The 19,479-nt window shown below is 43.3% G+C and overlaps 1 protein-coding gene across 1 annotated transcript in view; it reads right to left on the bottom strand.

Annotated features, from left to right (window-relative positions):
* The window catches only part of phlpp2 (PH domain and leucine rich repeat protein phosphatase 2), a 136,391-nt gene that overhangs the window by 48,919 nt on the left and 67,993 nt on the right, over nucleotides 1-19,479 (bottom strand). Inside the window, exons 5-6 of the mRNA XM_033035629.1 lie at nucleotides 14,451-14,576; nucleotides 7,951-8,099 (exon numbers count right to left, since the gene is read on the bottom strand). Of these exons, the coding sequence (XP_032891520.1) occupies nucleotides 7,951-8,099; nucleotides 14,451-14,576 (275 nt within the window). The remainder of the gene's footprint in view (nucleotides 1-7,950; nucleotides 8,100-14,450; nucleotides 14,577-19,479) is intronic.

A 19,479-nucleotide genomic window follows, 5' to 3' on the forward strand; every position in this document is an offset into this window, starting at 1 on the left:
CATGAGTGGACCGTGTTTAGGCTGACGCCACAGCCTTATCAAATTCATACCTGGACTTCCTATATGAATATTCATTGCCAGACTAGAATGCCAGAGATCTGGGCCTCAAGAAGATTACAGATCTTCTGCTTCATCCAAGGCTTCAAGTTGTGGAACACTCTGATGAATTTGTTGGGAACACACTCCTCCACACATTTTCTTATCAAGTCAGTGAGATCCGTGGTGTATTTTTCAGGTCCATTGCCAAGTCATTGAACATTGCCCAGTCTACCTACTTCCCACATCAGAATGACCAAAACTGAACAAAATGGTCCAGGGCTGCAGGGTGGCGCAGCAGTAGAGTTGCTGCCTTACAGCGACAGAGACCCCGGTTTGATCCTGACTATGGGTGCTGACTGTATGGAGTTTGTATGTTCTCCCTGTGACCGCGTGAGTTGTCTGCGGGTGCTCTGGTTTCCTCCCACATGCCAAAGATGTACAGGTTTGTAGGTTAATTAGCTTCGTTAAAAATTGTAAATTGTCCCTTGTGTGTAGAATAGTGCTATTGTACCGTGATCGCTGGTCGACGCAGACTTGATGGGCCGAATGGCCTGTTACACGCTGTATCTCTAAACTAAACTACTGCAACCTCACCAACTTCTTGTACAACTGTAACATTACATCCCATCTTCTATGCACAATTCCCTGACTTAAAGGTTAATATGGCAAAAGCCTTCGTCACCACACTATCTACCTGTGGCACCACTTTTAGGGAATGATGTACTTGTATGCTCAGATCACTCTGTTCTACAACACTGCCCAGTGCTCTATCATGCATTGTGAAGGTACTGCCCTGGCTCCACTACCCAAAATACAACGTCTGCATTAAACTCTATTACCTATTCATTGGCACAGATGACGTTCTTCACTATCTACCACACCATCTACTTTCGTGTCATCTGCAAATTTACTGATCATGCCTTGTACATTCTCATCCAAATCGTTGATATAGATGACAATCACTTGTCACAGATCCCCAGCCATCACCACCCTGCCATGATGCCAGTTCTGCACTCAGTGGGCAAGCTCTCCCTGGATCCCAAACAATCTGCGATCCCAGCCTACCATGCGGAACCTTATTGCTTGTGCAATGGACCTTGAAAATGCAGCATTGAACCGATACAATAGAATCTGTCAGTAGAGGGCGGCAGTGTCGTGGCAGCCTAGTTGCTGCCTTACAGCGCCAGATACCCAAGTTCAATCCAGAATACGGGGACTGTCTTGTATATTCTCCCTATCTTTTCTCCAGGTACTCTAATTGCCTCCCACATTCCAAAGACATGCAGGTTTATAGGTTAATTAGCTTCTGTAAATTGTGCCTAGTATGCAGGTTAGCACGTGTGTATGGCGATTGCTAGTCAGTATGGACTCAGTGGGCTGAAGGCCTGCGTCCACGTTGTATTTCTACACTAAACTATTCCAGCTAAAAACAAGATTAGTAAGCAGTCGCAGCAGCGAATATAACTGACAATACTGGGTTTCTGTTCCTATTATGTAACAGGACTAGACCATTTTACCCACGCGGTCAATGTCTAGCAGAGAAATCCCATCAGTGTCGGTCAAGCCTCGTGGTCGATGAGGGCATGGGGGGACTGCCGTGAGGGGGGGAGGGGAAGAACAATGGAGGACCCGGCGTGGGGAACGCTGTGAGGGGAGTGGGAAGAACAATGGACAATGGGGACCCGGCATCGGGGAACCACTGTGGGAGAGGGGGGAGGGAACAAAGGAGGAGCTGGCATACTTTGTAACTTTGTCAGCGCCATAGGTGGCCGTTATTTGTATATCTTGGGTATGCAAGCAAAGACTTTCACTGTGACTTGTCACATGACAATAACGTATTCCATTCCATACCCTGCAACTTATTCTCTCCCATACACACTGATTCTGCTTTAATCCTTTATGCTACTTACAAAGTGATAATTGAAAGTATCAAAATTACTTAACGACGTGACCTTAGAGCTTTGGGAGGAAACCGTAGCACCAACCAGAATGTGGTCATGAGAAGAGTGTACAAACTCCACACGGACAGCACCCAAGGTCAGGGTCAAACTTGGTGTCCTGAAGCCTTGGGTCAGTAACATTAACTGCTGCATCACTGTGACTGTAATTGGCCAAACAAATGCTTAAAAAATCAATTATTTTCCCAAATCTTTGGATTTCTTATATAAAATGTATTTAGAACCACAGTCAATTATCAAACAGCAAATTCCTAATAGAAGTTTTTTAAATAAATAATGTCTTTGCAACTGGAAGAATAACCAAAAATAAAATGAATCCACTCAGGATTACAGACATTATTACATTTTGGAAATGGCATGAGATGCTGAGGTATGAGTGTTTCAAAAATACAAAAATAGATTTAATATCTCTCCCCAGTAATATGGCTATTCTGCATATTTTGAGTGGTTAATTTAAGTTTGTAAGTTTGTGAGTGTGTAAGTTTTTCCCTGCACAAGAAAATCATATTGGACAAATTTACTGGAGGTCTTTGAGGATGTAATAACCCAGTCCTGTAGATAGATTATATTTGATTTTGCACATCACATTGGATAAAATTCCACCTAAATGTCTATTGCACTAAGCATTACGGGAAGTATTTTAATGTGGATCGAAGACTGATTATCATATAGAAGAAAGAAAATCAAAATAAATGTGTATATTTCTATCTGGAAGGATGTAGCTAATTGAGTGCCACAATATATACTCAGTATAGATTAATAATGCTAAGATACAGTGATACAAGATACTAACGTTTGCTGGTGATATGAAAATAGATGGGAAGGCATGAATCATTGAATGCTGTGAAGAGTATACTTGGACTCTGCAACAGGATATAGAATGGCTGAGTACGTCAGTGAGAATTGGCAAATTGGGTTTAATATTTTAAAGTGTGAAGTCATGGAAGGAATTGAAAAGCAGACAATTATCTCATGGAGATAATTGCAAATGAGTGGAATACAGAGGGAACACAAAGTGGTGGAGTAACTCAGCAGGTCAGGCAGCCTCTCTGGAGGATTTGGACAGCTGACGTTTTGGGTCAGGAACCTTCTTCAGACTGACTGTAATGGGTGAGGGAAGGCTGGAAAAGAGGTGAGGCAGGAAAAGAGGTGGGGCAGGACAAAGCATGACAGATGATAGATGAATACAGGAAAGGGGGGGTTGACCTCTTAGAACAGAGGAATCTAGAAGTTAGCATACCCGTGTGGGATGTAGCTAGAAGGATAAATAGCACATTGACTTTCATTCCAAGAAAATTGGAGTCTAGAAATAGGAAAGTCTTCTTACAATTGGAAGGTTAGATCCCATGCGATCCAAGGAGAAATGGCTGAATGGATTGAAAATTGGATTCATTGAAGGAATCAGAGGATGATGGTGGAAGATTGCTTTTCCGGTATAGTCAAGATGGGCCAAAGGGCCCGTTTCCACGCTGTATGACTCGCTATATTCTAATTGTAAAGGTTGTTTGTGAAGTTATGATCTCCTGATAAAAGAAAGGAAATCATGGCATTGGAGGATTTCCCAAAGATATTCAAGAGGCTAATTTCTACCAAGGATAGAAGTGAGATGTTTCTACAAGTGAGAGTATCTCTACAAAGGGGAAATTTGTTAGAAGAGAGTTGTCATTTAAAATGTAAGAGCATCGGAATTGCTTGAAGACTGCGGCAAAACTCGAATTCTCAGCTTCAGGATTATGGAGCGTGATGATCACTGAAGACACTTAAAGAGGTAGATAAAGTTCAGCAGTTTGAGTGCTATGTGGAACTGGCACTGATAAGGAGACATAGGAAACTGCAGATGCCGGAACCTTGAGTAAAACACTAAATATAGACGACATTTTGAGTTGGGACCCTTCTTCGGACTAATTGGAGAAGTGGGAAGAAAGCTGGAAAAGAATGGAGGGGGTGGGACCAAGTGATAAGTGGATACAGATGAGGGGGGATTGAATGGAGGCTGGGTGGAGTGTGACAAAGGCTAGAGGCAGAGCTGCCAAGTTTTGTCAGAGCATTTCAATATTCTAGTACCTGAAAATCAGTATTTTGCTGAGGAAATCAGTATTTTATGCGGTGCCATTTTGCTGAAAGTGTTATTTTTTTACGTGCGGTCATACCCATGGTTCAGGAATAGCTACTTCCCCACAGCCATCAGGCTATTAAACCTGGCTCGGACAAAACTTTGATTATTAATAACCAATTATCTGTTATTTGCACTTTATCATTTTATTTATTCATGTGTGTATATATTTATATCATAGTATATGGACACATTGATCTGTTTTGTAGTAAATGCCTACTATGTTCTGTGTGCTGAAGCAAAGCAAGAATTTCATTGTCCTATCAGGGACACAGGACAATAAACTCACTTGAACTTGAACATGTAAGAGTACAAGAATGCATAACTTTGCTATCAATTAACATGTCTTCTACGCACCTTACTTGACAGTGCATTCATTGCCATCTCTTTGTATACTGCTGTTTGAACGGCTGCTTCCTGCTTTTAGCACCAGATGATGATGTAGAAGCTATTTTGGAAGCCTCCCTCTCCCTCTCGCTTTCTCTCTCTCCTACCTCTTTTCCTCTCTCTCTCTCTTCCTCCCCCTCTCTCTTCCTCCCCCTCTCTCTCTTCCTCCCCCTCTGTCTCTTCCTCCCCCTCTCTCTCTTCCTCCCCTCCCTCTTTCCCTCCCACCCTCCCTCTCATTCCTTTTTTTTCTCCCTCCCTCTCTTATTCCCTCCCTCCCTCCCACTCCCTCTCTCTTTCTCTCGTGTGTAGCCCATAGCGCTATGTGTAAAGCCCATAGCGCTATGTGTAAAGGCAATAGCGCTCCAGCTGGGAGCGTTATTTTTTTAATCCATTGCGCTGTTCGTTTAAATTCCCACGCGTTAAACTGACAGCGCTGTTTAAACCTGTACCGGGATAGGCAGATCAAAGCTTACAAAAATAATCATCCAGATCTTAAAATTTGAAATACTAATTGATTTAATCTGCTATAATTTTAGAGTTACAGTATGACATTTTATATCCTTGCATTTTTTAAGCAGCAAGATGTAACAGGAAGTCGGGCTGATTTTTTAAAAATGCGTATTGTACAAAGCAAATTCGTAGATCCATATTCTGATCGCATTTCCGTACTAAATACGGAAAATCCATACTACTTGGCAGCTCTGTAGAGGTGAGAAGATGACAAAAAGGTGTCAGATAATTGGAGAAGAGGTGAGAAATAGATGGAGAGATATGGGTGTGAAGGGCTGGTTGGGAGGAGAAAGAGGGACAATAAAAGAGAAATAGGGGACACGGGGATGGGAAGGAAATATACGAAGGAAAGGAAAGGAGCAGGGTGACGGGCAGGTGGGAGCAATGTGTGGGAGGGCACAGGTAAGAGTGGAGCACTGAGGGGGGTGGGGGGGGGGGGGGGGGGGTCGGCCTAAAATTGCTTGAAATTGTAGAATTCAATGTTCATACCATTAGTAAGCTGCAGAATTGAATATGAGGTGCTGTTCTTCCACTTTGCGTGTGGCCTCATTCTGGCAATGGAAGCGGCCAAGTATAGCGGTCGGTATGGGAATGGGAAGATGGTAAGTGGAATTAAAATGGTTCACAACTGGGAGATCCAGCAGGCCAGAGTAGACAGAGTACAAGTGTTCAGCGAAACAGCCACATAATCTAAGCTTGGTCTCTTCAATGTAAAAGTGGCCACATCAGGAACACCAAATGTAGTAGACGAGGTATGTCTCACCTGGAAGGCGTGTTTGGGTCATTGGATGGAAATGTGAGAGGAGGTGCAGGATCAGATGCTACATTGAGTAGCACAGTGATGCGGCTGGTGGAGTGGCTGCCTCATTGTGCCAGAGACCCAGGTTCGATACTGTTCTCAGGCGCTGTCTGTGTGGAGTTTGCATGTTCTCCCTGTGACTGCGTGGATATTCTCCAGATGCTCTGGTTTCCTTCCACATCCCAACGCCGTGTGTGTTTGTTGGTTACTTGGACACTGTAAATTCCCGAGTGTGTTGTGCAAGTGGGGAAACCGAGAACTAGTGTGAACGGTGATCGATGGTCAGCGTGGACTTGGTGCGCCAAACTTGCTGCATTCCCTCAATAGCTAGAATGTCCTTCCTCAAAATTTGGAGTGGGCTTTGCACAGACATCCAAAAATGTGAGAGTATTTAAGATGCCACTAATATATATATTTTATCAAATGAATGTAAGCATTCAAAAAGTAAGTTTAAATTGCTTTTGATTCCATTAAATATGTTTTGCGAAAACAATTTCTGAACAGCAGTTTACTTAGACTTGAAACCTTTTATTCAATGAAAAACAATCTGAATCATTAGATATCCAAATACTTGATCACTTGATCCCTAATCACCAAATTTAACAACTGCGACTGTATTCAATCACCTTCCTAACAGCAACAGTGAGACAGCAGGTAAAGTATGCTTCTCTCTTTTTGATTATTTTAGAAAAAATATAATTCTTTATTTTCATAGTTTAGTTTTAGAGATACAGCGTGGAAACAGCCCCTTCGGCCCATCGAGTCCGCTCCGACCAGCGATCCCCACACATACTAGGGACATTTTACATTTATACCAAGCCAATTAGCCCACAAACCTGTAAGTCTTTGGAGTGTGGGAGGAAACCGAAGATCTTGGAGAAAACCCACGCGGTCACGGAGAGAATGTACAAACTTCGTACAGGCAGCACCCGTGGTCAGGATCGAACCCGGGTCTCTGGTGCCGTAATTGCTGTAAGGCTGCAACTCCACCGCTGTGCCACCGCTGTGCTAACAGCGTTTTAATATTGTTTTATTTAATATTTGTTTAAATATCTATTAAAACAAATTCTAGTGAGTTGCAGAAGTTAGCTTACTGAATTGTAAGAATTGTGAGGGTTGGGAAAGATTTACTTGCAGTAACACCTGGCATACTCTATGATGTTCAGCAGATTTTCAAAGGCTACAACTGAAAACATTGTCACAAGCTGTCATGTAATCTAATGCTTTTAATATGTTTATATCTCCATTATATTATGATATTTGCATGCTCAATTTAAGGGAGAAAAGCAAAAAAATACAAAGAAGAATTTTCCAAAGAATAATTAAAACATCACTACAAATAAAGTTTGGTCAATAAAAGTACTTCAAATAATGAGTCAATCATGAAACTATTTTATCTCAGCTCATACTATTGGACTTGATTGTTCTCCAAACAGAGTCATGTAACATGGAAACAGGCCCTTCAGCCTAAAGCAACACTGCTGACCAGATGACCCATCTAGACTAATCCTATTTGCCATGCATGGCCCATATCCTCTAAACTAATCCTATCCTTGTACCTGTTCAAATGTCTTTTCAATGTTGTTATTGTACCTGCCTCAACTAATTCCTCTGGCTGGTCATTCCATATCCATCACCCTTGACATGAAAACATTGCCTCACAGGTTATTATTAAAATCTTTCCCCTCTTTTCAATGAAAAATAAATTAATTTGGAGACTTTATTGGTCACGTAGTTTAATAGACTTCAGTCATTTATATCTGTTCTTTTTTATACCTTTATGCTTAGCTAAATGTGTAGGGTTTGGGCATGTGTGTTCAACTTTTCAACAGAAAATGTGAATCATTTTATTTGTCATTTCATATATTAAAGAACGGGTTGATATTTCATAGGTACACAGCTTTATACCTAAATTCTCAAACAGAAAACTACATTTTTGACCGGTTCTTATTTTAATTCCCAAACACAATTTGTGCGGTGCAGTGCTGTGCCTTAATTCACATTTAATATTTAACTAGATTAGCAGTTCCTTACCCATTCGCACCAAAAGGCAGAACGTATTAAGAGTATCAGTGAAATAAGGAATTGCTGAGCAAAGTATCACAATGGGACAATTGAGAATAACCTACTAAAATATGAGATACCTGTTAAGGTGGCAGAGTCCAGTATCAGCATGCATAAAATTATGCCGTAGATTAAGATGTGTGATGTCTTGACTGAAGTAGAGATATTCAGGAAGTTCCTCAAGGCTGTAACACGACAGATCAACTGTACCAATTCGCTGTGAAACAACCTGCGAATAAAGCAACCATTACTTAGTTGGTGCTAGCTAGCACAGAAGGGTAATGGTATCTGAAACAATCTGGTAAAAATGGAATGAGACACGTTGATAGATTTATAGATGGTCATACACTTATAAAACCTGACAGTTGGATGATATTTCCAAGGTCAGAAATGGACGGCAAGATGAGAACCTTGGAAGAGTTACTGGACATTAAAGGTTTGTAATTGAACAAGTAACGGCAGAATTAAACAAGGACACATAAAATGAAAGGGACATAAAAAGGAAAAAAGGGAAGGAAATAATAAAATTATCACTTCTAATACTGCACAAAGGTCAAGAAAGACAGGAAGGATTATGGCTCCTTGTGCAATATGACTTTCATTACCAACGATGGGAAGCAGACACCATCTGCACTAAAGCTTCCGAAATAATGAACAGATGAGCTGACTGATTCCATCCCTTCCCCTTTTACCAGTACCTTCCAGCCTACGTCCGAGACACCTCACATACTTAAGAATGGAATAAGAATGGCAAAAAAGGTGCAGAAGATAGGTCTGGCCAGTCCTGCCGGTGACTCTTAAAAGAGCCTTTGTTGTCAGTGGAGTCGAGGCAAGACGTAGTTAAGGAAGCCTGTTTCTCAGCAGTATGTTTTGTGTGAAAGTGTTAGTTGAAAGTCCAGTGTCTTTTCTCTGCTAATCATGTTCAGTCTTCAGTTCTTTCATTGTAATTCTATTGTTCCTTTGTTTTGTTAGTTATGATATGTTCATATGTTTATAGTTAGGGTCTGCAGATATTTGAATGCTTTGCTCTGTGGCCGCATAACCACTGTCCCAAAATAAAAAGTTGTAATCACTATTACTGGACTCGGCAAATCATTGAGAATTCAGTGATCCTACAATCTTGGCGTAGTCGGCATGATCGCTGGAGGAATAACGCCGAGAACACTGACACTGAACATACATCAGAGGCAAGGGCTCCTCTTAATTAAAAGTCCTTGGTCGCTATTAGTGTCCAGTGTGCCTCCACGCAATCTTTAAAGAATCTTCAACTGAATGGCCGTATTGAGGTCTACGACTTGAGATCCCAGCAGGCTCGGTGTTCAAACCAGCTCCAGCCATGAGGGAGCCGGTAAATGTCTACTATTCAACACCCCATCAAACGTTTAAAGCACCATCATGGCAAGTAAAGGAAATGGGCAATTGGACCTCCTCCATCTGTTAAACTCTTCACTGTATTTTGAGAATGGACAAAATAGTTGGTCTATTCAGAGGCTAAAGGAAGAGGAATTGCAGGATCATCCAGTTTGAGCCTGGAACAAAAGTGAGTGCGGACTTCAAGAGTTCAGAGTCTTTCCTTTGAACATCACAGAGGACACTATCAAGGTGTCCTATTTTAAGCCAACATAAACATTACAATTCGTCAGTATAAAAATTCTCATCCTATCACTGATGCTCACAATTTCACACTGCTTCACTTAAAAAAAAAAACAGGGAAAAACACATCATTGTTAAGCAGGTAACGCAATTGAAAGGGAGTATATTCCGCACTCCCCCCCCCCGATCATGTTTTTGCAGCCTGCCACTTGACAAACCAACAGAAGGAAACATATGGATCAGTCGTGGCTATCCAAAATAAAAAATAAATTAAAAAATGCAGATGATGATCTGAAGAATGTTCAGAAGGAAACTCGAAACTGCAGAGATTGATAGGTTCTTGATTGGTAAGGGTGTCAAAGATTACACGGAGAAGGCAAGAGAATGGGATTGAGAGGCAAAGATAGATCAGCCATTCTTGAAGGATGGAGCAGACTCGATTAGCCAAATGTTCCTTGGACTTATGATCTCAATCTCTCCAGGGATACACAGTTGAGACTAAGTGTATCCCTCACCCATTCCTTCTCCTTTTTCCTGACCAGAGCCTCAATTTCTTTCATCAGGTAAGGTTCTTTACTCCTACATGTCTTGTGCTTTGCTCTCACAGGAACATGCAGACATTGAACTCTCATTATCATACTTTTGAAAGCATCCCATTTTCTGGATGTTTCTTTGCCCACAATCTACTCCAAACAATTTTGCCAATCCTGCCGAATACCTTCAAAGTTGGCCTGCCCAATTTAAAACTTTCACTTGTGGACCAGCCCAGTCGTTATCCATAACTATTTTAAACTATTTTAAAGCTCATAGAACTCTGATCCCAAATTGCTCACCCACTGTGATTTCAGTCACTTTCCCTCCCAATTCCCTACAAGTACGTCAAACTTTCCCTCTGCATATTGCCTGAGGACATTTTCCTAAATGCACTTGACAAATTCCAGCCCATCTACATCCATGGGAACCACATAAGTCTATATCACGAAAGTTAAAATCCTTGCCGATGACAGCCCTATTGGTCTTGCAGCTGTCTGAAGAATAATTTGGAGATCGTGATCACAACTCTATAAATGTTAAGACTGTCTTGAAAAAGGACGGGTCTAGATGTTGGGGGAAGGTACTTAATTGGGGCAAGGTAGATTACAATGTCATTAGGCAGGAGCTAAGGAGGGTAGAAGGGGAGCAGTTGTTATTGGGCAAGTCCACAGATGACATGTGAGGGTTGTTTAAAGGCCAGCTGATCAAAGTGCAGGATCGGCATGTTCTAGTAAGGAGGAATGATAAGGACACCAAAGTAAGAATGCCGTGGATGACCAATGATGTTGTAGACTTAAAGCGGAGGTTGATACATTTTTTATTAGTACGGTTGTCAAAGGTTATGGGGACAAGGTGGGAGAACGGGGTTGAGAGGGAAAGATAGATCAGCCATGATTGACTAGCAGAGTAGACGCGGTGTACCTAATGGCCTTATTCTGCTCCTATGACTCATGAACTTAATCAGGAAGAAAAAGGAAGCTTATGTCAGGTTTAAGAAGGTTGCACCAGTCGGGACATGAGGAATATAAAGCAAAAGGGAAAGAACTCAAGTGGGCTATTAGAAGGGCCAAAGGGGTCCATGAAAAGTCATTGGGGACTTGCATCAAGGAAAATACCAAGGCTTTGTCAAAAACAAGAGGATGACCATGGAGAAAGTAGGATCACTCAAGGATATGAGAATGTACAAGACATGATTAGCAAGTTTGCAGATGACACTATAGTAGATTGTATCATAGACAATGAAGATGGTTATCAAAATTGACAATGGATTCTTAATCAGCTAAGCAAGTGGTGGACATTACTCCACCAGGTGGCGCCAGCAATGGCTGTCTTGCCAACAGTCTGTCTCTTCCTTATTTGTTGTTTTTTAACTATGTGTTAAATGTATGTTTTAGTGTTCTTTAGCTTGTTTTGTGTGGGGGAACTTATTTTAATCTCTTACGATACGGAAAAAAGTCACATCTCCGTCGAGGTATCTCCGTCCGCACTGCGGCCAAACATCGAGGAGTTGGTGGCCTTTGCTGGAAACTGACTTCGGCAGCTCCAACCGCAGGAGCCTGCAGGACTTACCATCGTGGAGCTGGCGATCCCTGTCGGGGATTGACTTTGGAGCTCCAATCACGGGTGCCTGCAGACTTTAACATCGTGGAGCTTGCAGTCTCTGCTTAGAGACCGACTTCGGGAGCTCCAAGCCGCAGGAGCTTCGACCATCCCAACGCGGTACCTTCGATCGCCACGACGCGGGACCTTCGATCGGCCCGACGCAGGGGTTTCGATCATCGGCTGCGGGAGCTTCGATTGTCCCGACTGCAGATGGTTCATCTGCCCCGACCGCGGGAGAATAAAGAGAGAATGTGGGAATCCGCTGTGGTGGATGTTTATGTTAACTTTTATGTAGTTCTGTGCTTTTGCTTTTTTTTTAGTAAGGCTGTATGGTAATTCGAGTTTCACTGTACCAGTGCTTCCGCACCTCAACATTTTTTTTTCCTTAAATAGAATCCCAAATTTCCTGGAATTTGATAGTATTTCCTGAAATTTAAGCCTTCGCCAACTGTGCATGGGCGGACACCGGGCCCACTGCGCAGGGAGATGCCGTCATTTTGCTTTCCTATCGTGTCACCGGCGCCATTTTCAATTGTGACGTGGCTGACGGGCCTCCCCCAACTGCACAGGTTGTAAATGTCGTAAATATACTTTTTTTCCCCCCCAAATCATCCCGCGGGCCGGATTGGACCAGGCATGATATTCACCTCCAGAGTAGGAAGTATTGGCCGAGGGTCCAGGAGGCCGGCGAGGCCCCGGCGGGGTCCAGGGCAGCACCCCGGTGGGCGTTGCCCCCTGAAGCTCCAGCATTTTCAATAAATTGAAAGTGATTCCCAAGCTTTCTGCTGGTAGTTTACATAGCAGAAGCTTAAATTATTTCTGACACATAACCAGTAAAATAACCCCTAAAAGATAAATATTTCATGAAATAAATGACTTCATACAGCTAAAAAATCTTTACAAAAAAAATGTCACCTGAAATCTCTTTGCCTAGCACTGTGTGCAAACAGCACAGAAAACGTGATTGATAAACCGATGACATAAGTAACATTACCTAAACTCTAGTTTAACTTCCTCTTTGCCGGACACTTTATTTTTGTAAACGAGCTCAACATGGCTTCCCTGTGCTTCCTTCTTGCCAGTTGAGCTGTTAACATGTTCCTTTCTCTTGGCTTCTGCAGCCAGCTTCTGCTTCAGTAAGGGAAGCTTATCCGGCATTGTGCCGTTGAAGCTCCGGAGTGTTGGGCCTGCTGCTTCAACATCGGAGCTGTGGTTTGCTGAGCTTCCAGCGCGGGTGGTGCTGACTTCAACATCGCGGAGTCCTGGGGCCCTTTGCCGAGGGCCGCCAGCTTTGAATCTCCGCCTGTGGACTTTGGGAGCCACGGACTCCGGTAGGTGGTGGCCGATTCGGATGTCCTCCAGTCCCGACGTCGGACTTCCATCACCCCGGCGAGTGGGCCTGAACATAGCGGCGAGAGTGGGGGGTTCGGGAGTCCCCCCGACCACGGGAGGCCAACAGAGGAGGATGGCTGAATTTTGGAGCCTTCCCTCACAGTGGGAAACTTTGATCCCGCTGTGTGGGGATGTCTGTGTTAAAGCATATCGTGTTCTGTGCTCTTTATTATTTGTATGGCTGTATGGCGACCACACATTTCACTGTACCAATTGGTACATGTTCCAAATAAATGTATCGTATCTTGCATTGGTTTGACCTCCAAAAATGCTACACCTCGCACTTATCTGCAATAAAGTCCATTAACAATTCCTCAGCCCACATGATCAAAATCCTGCTGTAATTTTTCAGATCTCAGTCAGGGTATTGTATAGAATTTGGAATATTATGTTACAGTTGTTGGTGAGGTCACATTTGTAGCACTGTGTTCCGTTTTGGTCACCCTTCTACAGGAAGGATGGCATTAAGCTGGAAAGATTGCAGAGAAGATATACAAGGACGTTACCAGAACTTGAGGGGCTGAGCTATAGGGAGAGGTTAGGCAGACTAGGAAGTTATTCCTTGGAGCGCAGGAGACTGTGGAGTGATCTTATAATATCATGAGGGGAAGAGACAGGGTGAATGCACAAAGGTTTTTAACCTGAGTGGGGGAATCAAGAACCAGTAGACATAGCGTTAAGGTGAGTGGGGAAAGATTTAATAGATACATGTGGGGCAACCTTTTCACATGGAGGGTATTGGGTATATGGAATGAGCTGTCAAAAGAAAGTAGTTGAGACAGGTACTAATACAACATTAAAAAGACTCTTGGACAGGTACATGGATAGGAACGTTTAGAAGATTTAATTTAGTTTAATTTTGAGATAAAGCGCGGAAAACAGGCCCTTCGGACCTCCAAACCCACACAGACCATCGATTCCCATATACTAGCATTATCCTATACACGAGGGGCAATTTACAATTTTTACCAAAGCTTATATGTCTTTGGAGTGTGGAAGGAAACCAGAGAAAACCCACCGGGAGAACGTACAAACTATATTGGTCAGAATAATGATCAGAATCAAACCCGGGTCTCTGGTACTGTAAGGCAGCAGATCATGCCACCCAAAGTTATGGGCCAATTGCAAGCAAATGAGGCTAGCTTAGATGGGGCATGTTCGTCTGAAGGGCCTGTTTCCATGCTGTATGACTAAATGAAAATTAAATAATTATTAAGTCAGTGGCTGTTTCCTAGATATTCTGAAATTCTATCATGTACACTCATTAAAATGACATAATTATCACAATTCTTGCTTGTGTTAGAAAGTGTTTACATCGGGAAATATTTCAATTTAACTAGATACCAAACTTCCAAAAACGAACACTTTTGCGATCAATTTCATAATAGCATTCATGAATTCCTATTGTATATACTATTTATACCCTACGTGTTACTGTCATAATATAACTAGAATTTACCTTGGAAGCCTGTCTGTGCCACCGTAAACATTCTGGGTACGAGTCAAACGTCACATAGTAAGTTTGTCCTTGTTGCCCAGCGGAGCTGAACATGAGGCAGTATTGTCGTCTTTTTACTTCTTCAACCTATTTAGAAAACAAGTCATATTTAATTTATTTAAAATAAATAGTAATAAAATGCAAATTTTAATCCAGCACATTGATTTTTAAACTGCAAAAATTGGCGACGTCCAGTGTATCAGCAAAATATACCTTTGCTCGGTGTTTTTTTTTTATCCACGAGCTATAGGGACATTTTGCTTCAGAACTGAATAACCAAGAATCAATTCACAAACTAGTGCAGATTCATTCTAGTGTACAACGGTACAGAAACAGCAAATTACAAGGCATTTTTAATCTACTCGCATATCTATCATTTTCTCTATTTCTATCACACTACTCATTGCGAGAAGCAGCTTGTGTTCATCATTACATTTCCAAGAGGAACTGTCCATTATTTAATCGTGATTAGGGCAATGGCGCAGACTGACTTTTATAGGATAATTGCAGGTAACTCTGTTTGTAGAGGATATATAGAGGACTCTACTAGAGAGGATGCAACACTCGACCACCTGTTAGGGGAGGAGGGAGAGAAACTGACTGAAAACATAGTAGGGGGAGACTTCAGCACTGGTAACCATAATTCAATTAGTTTTAAAATAGCTACAGAAAGCGATAGAATATGTAGACAAATTAAAGACCTAAATTTGGGCAACCAATTTTGAAGGGATTAGACAGAAACTAGCAGAGGTAGATTGGGAGATGCTTTTTTCCAAATCGTCAGGTAAGTGCAAACATTTGTAAAGGAGGATTGGAGAATTCAGGGACAGCACATTCCAGTGAGAGTGAAGGCAAGGGCAGCAGGGAAACATGGCTGAAAAGAGAATTGGAGGCTCTAGTCAGAAAAAAGGAGGCAGATATCAGATACAGGCAAATGGGTTCAAGCAAATGACTTGAGACATGCAAGAAATGTAGTAGTGCACAAAGGGAAATTAGGAGGTAAAAAGAGGATGTGAGCCTGCTCAGACACAAGAAATTCCTATGAGATTCTACAGGTATACCAAGAACAAAAAGGCAAGAAGGGAGAGAATAGGGCCCCTTAAGGATCAACACTGTCATCTACTGGTCAACCCAAGTGTTAAATTAATATTTCTCATCTATATTTACTGAAGAGAATGTTATGAAAGTAAAGGAATTGAGGCAAATGAGTAATGACATGTTGGACCACAACATTAGGATGTGGGGGCTTTGGGTGCAGAAGAGTTTTACCCCATACTGCCTGAAGCAAAGGGTTTCAGGTGCAAGGAATGGATAAACTTTGATTATTTTCTCTGGAATGTTAGAAGGTTGAGGAGAGTCAGAAGTATATAGAATTATGAAGGACATAATAGGGTAGACAGTCAGAACCTTTTTTTCAGGGTGGAAATGTCCAACACTAGAGGGCATAGCTGCAATAGCTGCTTTTTTTTACACAGAGTGGTGGAGGCATGGAACGCATTGTCAAGGGTGTTGGTGGAGGCAGATGCAATAGTGGTGTTTAAGAGCTTTTGGATAGGCACATGGAAATGTAGGGAATAGACGAATATGGATCATGTGCAGGCAGATAAGATTAGTTCAGCCATGCATCATTCCCTGGTTCTAGAATCCCCCAACATCGGGAACATTTTTCCTGCATCCAGCCAGTCCAATCCTTTAAAAATTGCATATGTTTCTATAAGATCCCCTCTCATCCTAAATTCCAGTGAATACAAGCCCAGTCGACCTATTCTATCATCACATGTCAGTCCCGCCATCCCGGGAATTAACCTGGTGAACCTACGCTGCACTCCCTCAATAGCAATAATGTCCTTCCTCAAAACAGGAGACTAAAACTACACACAATGCTCCAGGTGCGGTCTCACCAGGACCCTGTACAACTGCAGTAGGACCTAGCTCCTTGTTCCTAAACTCGAATCCTCTCACAATGAAGGCAAATATGCCATTAGCTAATGACTGATGTACAAGGACACCCAGGTTTTGTTGCACCAACTCTTTTCCTAATCTGACACCATTCAGATAATAATCTACCTTCCTATTCTTGCCACCAAAGTGGATAACCTCGCATTTATCCACATTATACTGCATCTGCCATGCACCTGCCCACTCACCCAACCGATCCAACTCACCTTGCAGCCTCATAGCATCCTCCTCGCAGCTCACACTGCCACCCAGCTTTGTATCATCAGCAAACTTGGAGATGTTACATTTAATTCCCTCGTCTAAATCGTTTATATTGTTATTAACTGGGGTCCCAGCACTGAGCCTTGCGGCACCCCACTAGTCACTGCCTGCCATTCTGAAAAGGACCCGTTAATTCCTACTAGAAACATAGGAAACTAGGTGCAGGAGTAGGCCATTCAGCCCTTCGAGCCAGCACCGCCATTCAATATGATCATGGCTGATCATCTAAAGTCTCTTTGCTTCCTGCCAACCAATTCTCTATCTATGTCAATACCCTACTCCCAATATCATGTGCTCTTATTTTGCACACTAAATTATGTATGTAATATGATGTAAATATTATGTAAGGTAGACAGAAAATGCTGGAGCAACTCAGCGGGACAGGCAGCATCTCCGGAGATAAGGAATGGGTGATGTTTTGGGTCGAGACCCTTCTTCAGACTGATGTCAGGGGAGTGGGTGGTACAGAGATAAAATGTAGTTGGAGACAGTAAGACTAGTAGGAGAAATGGGAAAGGGGAGAGGATGGAGAGGGAAAGCAAGGGCTACTTGAAGTTAGAGAAGTCAATGTTCATACCGCTGGAGTGTAAGCTGGGGTGGAAGATTGCAACCTTTGCGTGGTCCGCCCTGTTTCGACTAATGCAATCAACTCGATGTGCACAAACGGAAGATCAAATAGAACAAGTTGTCCTACAACTTTAGGCTGTGCACGCCACACGAAAGAAGAAGAAGAGTGTAAGCTACCAAGTGAAATATGAGGTGCTGTTCCTCCAATTTGCGCTGGGCCTCACTCTGACAATGGAGGAGGCCCAGGACAGAAAAGTCAGTGTGTGAATGGGAGGGGGAGTTAAAGTGTTGAGCAACCATGAGATCAGGTAGGTTTATGCGGAGGTGATCAGCGAAACGATCGCCGAGCCTGCGCTTGGTCTCACTAATATACAGGGGTCCACACTTGGAACAGCGGATACAGTAGATGAGGTTGGAGGAGGTGCAAGTGAACCTCTGCCTCTCCTGAAAAGACTGTTGGGGTCCTTGGACAGAGTCGAGGGGGGAGGTACAGGGACAGGTGTTGCATCTCCTGCGGTTGCAGGGGAAAGTACCGGGAAAGTACCTGGGGAGGGGTGGTTTTGGTGGGAAGGGACGAATTGACCAGGGAGTTGCGGAGGGAACGGTCTCTGCGGAAAGCAGAAAGGGGTGGAGATGGTAAGATGTGGCCAGTAGTGGGATCCCGTTGGAGGTGGCAAAAATATTGGAGGCGTATGTGTTGTATGCGACGGCTGATGGGGTGGAAGGTGAGGACAAGCGGGACTCTGTCTTTGTTACGAATGGGGGTGGGGTGGAAGGGGGAATAAGAGCGGAGCTGCGGGATATCGAAGAGACCCTGGTGGGAGCCTCACCTATAATGGAAAAGGGAAACCCCTGTTCCCCAAAGAATGAGGACATCTCCGATGACCTGGTATGGACATTTTCATCCTGGGCGCAGATGTGGCGTAGATGGAGGAATTGGGAGGAGGGGATGGAGTCTTTACAGGAAGCAGGGTGGGAAAAAGTGTGGTCTAGATAGCTATGGGAGTCAATAGGTTTGTAATAGATGTCAGTCAATAGTCTATCTCCTGTGATGGAGATGGTGAGATCTAGAAACGGTATGGAAATGTCAGAGGTGGTCCCAGTGAATTTGAGTGCAGGATGGAAATTAGTTGTGAAGTCGATGAACTCAGTGAGTTCTGCATGGGTGCAGTAGGTAGCACCGATGCAGTTGTCAATTTAGCGGAGGTAGAGTTCAGGGATAGGGCCAGTGTATGCCTGGAACAGGGATTGTTCAACGTACCCTACAAAGAGGCAGGCATAGCTGGGGCGCATACAAGTGCCCATAGCTACGCCTTGGATTTGGAGGAAGTGGGAGGAGTCGAAAGAGAAGTTGTTAAGGGTAAGGACCAGCTCTGCTAGGTGGAGGAGAGTGCTAGTAGACGTAAATTGGCTGGTTATGCGGTCGAGGAAGAAACAGAGGGATTTAAGACCTTCCTGGTGGGGGATGGAGGTGTAGAGTGACTGAACATCCATAGTAAAGATGAGGTAGTGGGGGCCTGGAAAACGGAAGTAATTGAAATGCCAAAGGGCGTGTGAGGTGTTTTGGACATAGGTAGGGAGGGATTGGACCGGGGGGGGGGATAGGATGGAGTCGAGATATGCGGAAATTAATTCAGTGGGACAGGATCAAGCAAAAACAATTTGGCTGCCAGGGGTTTGTGTATTTTGGGGAGAAGGTAAAATCGGCCGTCCGGGGCTGGGGAACAATAAGGTTGGAGGCTTTGGAGGGCAGACAGCTGGATGTAATGAAATCAGAAATGGTGTGGGATTATGGTCCAAGGAATATTATGTAACTCGCCTACTTCGAGCGTCAGTCACAAGCACCATTGTTTCATTGCTAATTGGAAGAGACAGATCATTAAATTCCCAGGCAGATCTTGGATGAAGAGCTGCAATTAAGGAGCACTCTTTGGTTAGTTGTACTTTGATCAATAGATCCCTGAGCTCACATGACGTTGTTAATTAGAGAGTAAATAGAGAGAATCACGCAGGTGGAAACAGGCCCTTTGGCTCAACTTGCCCAGCCCGACCAACATGCCTCATCAACATTAGTCCCACCTGCCTGCGTTTGGCCCATATCCCTCTAAACCCATCCTATCCATGTACCTGTCCAAATGTTTTTCAATGTTGTGATAGTACCTGCCTCAACTACCTCCTCCGGCAGCTCATTCCATATACCTAG

The sequence above is a fragment of the Amblyraja radiata genome, chromosome 17 (assembly GCF_010909765.2).
Source record: "Amblyraja radiata isolate CabotCenter1 chromosome 17, sAmbRad1.1.pri, whole genome shotgun sequence".
Lineage (NCBI taxonomy): Eukaryota > Metazoa > Chordata > Chondrichthyes > Rajiformes > Rajidae > Amblyraja > Amblyraja radiata.